At 46.7% G+C, this 7,500-nt stretch overlaps 1 protein-coding gene across 1 annotated transcript in view; it reads left to right on the top strand.

Moving 5' to 3' along the window:
• uex (metal transporter uex) overlaps positions 1 to 7,500 on the top strand; it is a 71,738-nt gene that overhangs the window by 9,685 nt on the left and 54,553 nt on the right. The window contains exons 2-6 of the mRNA XM_080280061.1: positions 3,022 to 3,628; positions 3,914 to 4,297; positions 4,968 to 5,147; positions 5,531 to 5,837; positions 6,742 to 6,842. Of these exons, the coding sequence (XP_080136187.1) occupies positions 3,022 to 3,628; positions 3,914 to 4,297; positions 4,968 to 5,147; positions 5,531 to 5,837; positions 6,742 to 6,842 (1,579 nt within the window). The remainder of the gene's footprint in view (positions 1 to 3,021; positions 3,629 to 3,913; positions 4,298 to 4,967; positions 5,148 to 5,530; positions 5,838 to 6,741; positions 6,843 to 7,500) is intronic.

The raw sequence follows: 7,500 nt of genomic DNA, 5'->3' as shown, positions 1-7,500 counted from the left end.
AGTAGGTGTGTGTGAGAGAGAGAGAGAGAGGCCGCGAGTAGGTGTGTGTGAGAGAGAGAGAGAGGCCGCGAGTAGGGGGGAGTGTGTGTGTGTGTGTGAGAGAGAGAGAGAGAGAGAGAGAGAGGCCGCGAGTAGGGGAGTGTGTGTGTGTGTGTGAGAGAGAGAGAGAGAGAGAGGCCGCGAGTAGGGGAGTGTGTGTGTGTGTGTGTGTGAGAGAGAGAGAGAGAGGCCGCGAGTAGGGGAGTGTGTGTGTGTGTGTGTGTGAGAGAGAGAGAGAGAGAGAGAGAGGCCGCGAGTAGGGGAGTGTGTGTGTAAGTATAGAGTGTGAAGAATGTATGAGTGTTTTCCTTCCTTCCTCTGCGTGTGTGTGTGTGTGTGTGTGTGTGTGTAGGATGGAGAGATGGTAATTTTAGACCGTGTTAACTTAATCTCTCTCTCTCTCTCTCTCTCTCTCTCTCTCTCTCTCTCTCTCTCTCTCTCTCTCTCTGTCACACACACACGCACAGAGGAAGAACGGAAAGCGCACACACATACATGCATACATCTCTCTCTCTCTCTCTCTCTCTCTGACATACACAGGAAGGATGGGAAAACGTTCATACATCTATACGCACATACACCCACGCCCCCCTCTCTCTCTCTCTCTCTCTCTCTCTCTCACCTGGTTGGCAAGCTGGTTTGGCAGGTGAAGAAATTAACAGCTTGCTTACTATCTCTCTCTTTCAGTCGCTCGCTCACTTTCTTACAGGTCTGCTCTCTCTCTCTCTCTCTCTCTCTCTCTCTCTCTCTCTCTCTCTCTATGTATCCATCATTCTATTTATGTAATTATCTATGTATCTATTTTCTATCAAACTCACTCTGTCTATCTATCCATCTAGCTATTTATGTATTTTCTCTCTATCTATCTGTCTCTCCCTCTGTGTATTTATCGATCAGTGTTTTTTCTGTTAAACCTCTCTCTCTCTCTCTCTCTCACACATTCCTTCACTGACTCACATCCTTCCTTTAAGATGGTTGCTCAAGCCTTTTAACCCTTTCGCAATGATGTCCATTTTGTGTTATTCTATCTATCTGTCTATCTATCTATCTATCTATCCATCTGTCTGTCTGTCTCTTTATCTATCTATTTGTCTGTTTATGTCTATCTGTAGAATGATTAGTAGTAGTAGTAGTAGTAATAGTAGTAATAAAATGAGTTGTAGTAGTACCGGTAGTAGTAGTAGTAGTAGTAATGGTAGTAGTAGAATAAGTAGTAGTAGTATGCTGGTTACTCTCCTCTATCTATCTATCTATCTATCTACCGTGGTCCTTCTGGGGGTTAGGGAGGGAGTTGAGGGACGTGTGTATAACCAGGCAGTGGATCCGACCAGTTATATTAGTGCCACCACGTGAAGGCGCCCCTCTATCTGTCTATCTGTAATTCCAGAGTGTGTAGGTTTAGTTCATCTCAACCTTTTATCTATCTATCTATCTATTGCCAGACGTCTTAGTCCCGTAAGGGGTGGCCACAGACAAATCGCCTCCATGTCACCCTGTTCCCTGCCATTTCACTGCCCTGCACGCAGCTCACACCCCCCTCTCTCATATACCTCTCCACTCCATCCCTCCATCTCATCCTCGGCCTTCCCCTCCCTTTCCCCCCTCCACCTCACTCGCACTCCTCGTCAGTCTCTCACTCTCCATCCTCTCCACATGGCCAAACCACCTCATTGTGTTTCTCCTAATGCTTCCTATTACATCCACATCCACACCACAACACTCCTTCACTTCCTCATTTGTCAGTCTGTGTCTCCATGTAACTCCACATCCACACCACAACACTCCTTCACTTCCTCATTTGTCAGTCTGTCTCTCCATGTAACTCCACATCCACACCACAACACTCCTTCACTTCCTCATTTGTCAGTCTGTCTCTCCATGTAACTCCACATCCACACCACAACACTCCTTCACTTCCTCATTTGTCAGTCTGTCTCTCCATGTAACTCCACATCCACACCACAACACTCCTTCACTTCCTCATTTGTCAGTCTGTGTCTCCATGTAACTCCACATCCACACCACAACACTCCTTCACTTCCTCATTTGTCAGTCTGTGTCTCCATGTAACTCCACATCCACACCACAACACTCCTTCACTTCCTCATTTGTCAGTCTGTCTCTCCATGTAACTCCACATCCACACCACAACATCCACACCACAACACTCCTTCACTTCCTCATTTGTCAGTCAGTCTCTCCATGTAACTCCACATCCACACCACAACACTCCTTCACTTCCTCATTTGTCAGTCTGTCTCCATGTAACTCCACATCCACACCACAAAACTCCTTCACTTCCTCATTTGTCAGTCTGTCTCTCCATGTAACTCCACATCCACACCACAACACTCCTTCACTTCCTCATTTGTCAGTCTGTGTCTCCATGTAACTCCACATCCACACCACAACACTCCTTCACTTCCTCATTTGTCAGTCTGTCTCTCCATGTAACTCCACATCCACACCACAACACTCCTTCACTTCCTCATTTGTCAGTCTGTCTCCATGTAACTCCACATCCACACCACAACACTCCTTCACTTCCTCATTTGTCAGTCTGTCTCTCCATGTAACTCCACATCCACACCACAACACTCCTTCACTTCCTCATTTGTCAGTCTGTCTCTCCATGTAACTCCACATCCACACCACAAAACTCCTTCACTTCCTCATTTGTCAGTCTGTCTCTCCATGTAACTCCACATCCACACCACAACACTCCTTCACTTCCTCATTTGTCAGTCTGTCTCCATGTAACTCCACATCCACACCACAACACTCCTTCACTTCCTCATTTGTCAGTCTGTCTCTCCATGTAACTCCACATCCACACCACAACACTCCTTCACTTCCTCATTTGTCAGTCTCTCTCCATGTAACTCCACATGAAAACACACACGAGTACACATGCATACTCTCCTAGTTAGTCTCTCAGATCCCCTCCACTAACACCAAACTGATTCAATTTTCTCTCTGCAGCCTTCGTAGTGTCAGCCGGCCACAGGCGAGCGACATCTTAACTACCCATCCAAACGACACCCAGGCCAATTCGACCCCCCCAACCACCTCCAGTACAAATCCTAACGAGGGTGACCTGTTAACGACCCCGGGAGACCAGCCAACTGACCCCTTGACCTCAGAATCGCCAGGTCAAAGAGGTCAAAGTGTAGCCAGAATGCTCAATCGAGATGTACCCCCGACTGACCTCTCCAGACCAACTAAAAGGGGACCTGATGACCGTTCTCCCTTGCGGTCTGACGGAGGAGGACTAGACCGCGGGGCTGTTCGGTCCGGTAGTGGTAGTTTGGGGGTAGATAACGATGGCGGACTGGGAAAGGAAGAGGGTAGAATTGAAGTAGATGGTGAAGCGTTACAACCGGATGAGGGTCGAGTTGGTGACGTGGATGACCGCGAAGCACTGAGGTCCGAGAGAGAGAGACCTGGTGACCGCGCGGAGATGGGTACACAGGAACAAGTGACTGATAGGCATGTGCTGAGGGATAAGGCTACTGATAAGAGTGATAAGAGGACGAGAAGTGATAGAGATGGGAGGGAGGAAGTGGATTTAGCGGAGGAGTTAGTGATGGTGATGAAGGAGGGAGGGGAGGAGGGAATGGAGGGAGGGAAGGAAGGAACGGAGAGACAGAAGGAAGGAACGGAGGGACAGAAGGAAGGAACGGAGGGACAGAAGGATGGAGTGGAGAGACAGAAGGATGCAACGGAGAGACAGAAAGATGCAACAGGGAGACAGGAGGAAGGAATGGAGGGGTCGAAGGAAGGAACGGAGAGACGGAGAGATAGAACGGAGAGACGGAAGGATGGAACGGAGAGACAGAAGGATGGAACGGAGAGACAGAAGGATGGAACGGAGGGGCGGAAGGAAGGAACGAAGGTACACGTGGACATGGATTACCAAAATGACGATAGCGGGGGGTCAGCGTCAGCGAACAAGGAGGGGCAGGACACGAACCAGGGCATCCCGAAGGACACCCTGAAGGACGAGGAACCACGGAGGGACACGGACACCCTGGACGCCCCAAACGAAAGCCGCGGCATTCGCATCCTCGGCCTACGAATCGAGGAACACGGAAAAGGGATAGATTACGAGGAAGGGGCCGGGAGTGTCCTAGTAAATACAGAAGCTAAAATCCGGTTATTTGGCGAAAACCTGATATCCGGAATGGAGGTGCTGTTTACGGCCAGTGCTAGTGATCCCGGCCAGCCATGCAGCACCAGGCTATCCAAGGCCTTCAAGGTGAGACGCAGAGAGAGGAAGAGGGAGGGAGAGTGTGTGAGGGAGGGATGAGGGAGAGTGTGTGTGGGTGTGAGAAGGGGAAAGAGAGAGGAGTGTGTGTGTGTGAGAGAGAGGGAGTATGTGAGAGAGGAGGGAAAGAGGGAGGGAGAGTGTGTTTGTGTGTGTGTGTGAGAAAGAGGGGAAGAGAGGAAGGTGTGTGTGTGGGGCAGGGAGGAGGGTGTGTGTGTGTGAGAGAGAGAGAGAGTTTGTGTATGTGTATGTATGAGAAAGGGAGGAGTTTGTGGATGTGTGTGTGTGAGAGAGAGAGAGTTTGTGTATGTGTGTGTGTGAGAGAGAGTTTGTGTGTGTGTATGTATGAGAAAAAGAGGGAGGAGGGTGTGTGTGAAAGAGAGAGAGAGTTTGTGTGTATGTAAATGAGAAAGAGGGAGGAGGGTGTGTGTGTGTGTGTGAGAGAGAGAGAGAGAGAGAGAGAGAGGAGTGTGTGTGTGTGAGGGAGAGAGAGAGAGAGAAAGGGGGAGAGAGGGAGGAAGGTGTGTATGTGTGAAAGAGTGTGTGTGTGTGTGTGTGTGTGTGTGTGTGAGGGAGAGAGTTTGTGTGTATGTAAATGAGAAAGAGGGAGTGTGTGTGTACGTGTGATAGATAGATAAACCCCCATCACTCTCACTCACAGATAGATGCACTGGGGGAGGGGTGGGCTACAGCCACAATCAAACTACCGCCCATGGGAGCCGAACAGAAATTTTGGTACCTGTGCGTGAGAGCTAGTGATCGAGCACAGGCCTACCACCAAGGGACCGACCCCTGGCTGGCTATCTACTCCTACAATCTACTTCTACCCCTCTGGCTACAGGTGAGTGGCTTCCCTACTCCTACTCGTCCTCTCTCTCTATCTATCTATCTATCTATCTATCTTTGTGTGTGTGTGTGTGTTTATAAAAAAAAATTGTTCTCATAGGGGTGTTTCATTGATTACTACCACTACTACTGTTACTTCACCTTCTACTACTACTACTACTACCACTACTGCTACTCCTCTGCCTCCTCATCCTCCTCTCCTCCTACCACCACCACCACAACCACCACAATGTTCTCCTTCTACCACAGTGTACTCTCTCCCACAGGGGTGTTTTATAGATGTTCTGCTGGTTCTCTCAGGCTTCTCCTCCTCCTCATCCTCATCCTCATCCTCGTCCTCCCTCTCCTCCTTCTACCACAGTGTTCTCACTCCCACAGGGCTGCTTTATCGGTGTTCTTCTTGTTCTATCCGGCCTGTTCTCCGGGTTGAACCTCGGTCTGATGGCGCTGGACAAGACGGAACTGAAGATCGTGTCCAATACGGGTTCAACAGAGGAACGGAAATACGCACGTGCCATCGAGCCTGTTAGACGCCACGGGAACTTTCTCCTCTGCACGCTCCTGCTCGGCAACGTTCTGGTCAACTCTACCCTCACCATTCTCCTTGATGAGCTGTCTTCCGGCCTGATAGCTGTGATCGGGTCCACCATAGGGATAGTCATATTCGGCGAGATTATTCCACAAGGTGAGTGGATGGATAGATAGTTAACGGATAATATTCACATAATTGTATTTTTGATATGGTCACCACCCAGCGTAAAAATAGATGGATAGGTAATAAGTGTATGGGTAGATAGATATATGGAAGGGTAGGTAGATAGATAGATAGATGGATAGATAGATAGATAGGTTGTGTGTGATCTGGTCCACCATAGGGATAGTCATATTCGGCGAGATTATTCCACAAGGTGAGTGGATGGATAGATAGATAGATTCCTCAAGATAGATAGAGATGAATAGATAGATAGGTAGATAGAGATTTATCTATCGTGTCTACAAAGGTTATGTTGAAATTATTATTATTATTATTATTATTATTATTATCACACACACACACACACCAAAATCCATCCATCTATCCATCTGTCTATCTATCGTGAACAGTCCATTCATCCATCTGTCTATCTATCCATCTATCTATCCATTCATTCATAGTCAGTTCATCTATCTATCAGACTATCTACCCATCTCTTCATCTCACTGTCTATCTATCCATCCATCTATCTATCTATCCATTCACCCATCTATCTACCCACCCATCCATCTATCTGTCGATCTGTCTGTCTAACTGTCTGTCCATCCATCTATCTATCTATCTATCCATCCATCCATCTATCTATCTATCTATATATCCACTCATCCATCCATCTATCTATCTATCCATCCACCTATCTATCCATCCATCCATCTATCTATCCATCCATCTATCCATCCATCCATCCATCCATCCATCCATCTATCTATCCATCCATCCATCTATCCATCCATCCATCTATCTATCTATATATCCACTCATCCATCCATCTATCCATCCATCCATCCACCCACCCACCCACCCATCCATCTATCTATCTATCTATCTATTCCAGCCATCTGCTCTCGTCACGGGCTAGCGATAGGGGCTAGGACGGTGTGGCTAGTACGAGTCTTCATGGTGATAACTGGCCCCGTAGCCTATCCTATATCGAAGGTGAGTGACTATTACTATTACGCTGTTACTATCACTACTACTACTGTTGCTATTATCGCTACTGTTACTACTAATGCTACTACTACTACTACTACTATTATTATTACTACTATCCTATATCTAAGGTGAGTGACTATTGCTACTACTATTACTACTACTGCTGCTACTGTTATTGCTCCTATTACTACTGCTACTACTATTGCTACTACTACTGTTGTTACTATCACTACTACTACTGTTGCTATTATCGTTACTGTTACTACTAATGCTACTACTACTACTATTATTATTACTACTACTATCCTATATCTAAGGTGAGTGACTAGGACTACTACTATTAGGCTGTTACTATCACTACTATTACTGTTATTGCTATTATTTCTACTACTACTACTACTGCTATTACTATGACTATTATTGCTGTTACTACTGCTGCAACGACAACTACTACTACTACGGTACTATTTTTGCTACTACTACTACTGTTGCTGTTATTACTATTGTTACTACTACTATTGCTACTACTGTTACTACTACTACTATTGCTATTATCGCTACTGTTACTACTACTATTATTGCTACTACTACTACTACTACTATTGCCACTGCTACTACTATTGCTATTATCGCTACTGTTACTACTAATGCAGCTACTACT

Source organism: Coenobita brevimanus, chromosome 9 (genome assembly GCF_032717465.1).
Source record: "Coenobita brevimanus isolate Jiangsu-jjx chromosome 9, ASM3271746v2, whole genome shotgun sequence".
Lineage (NCBI taxonomy): Eukaryota > Metazoa > Arthropoda > Malacostraca > Decapoda > Coenobitidae > Coenobita > Coenobita brevimanus.
Note: the sequence above shows the minus strand (reverse complement) of the source record. Positions and strands in the feature narration are given on the sequence as shown.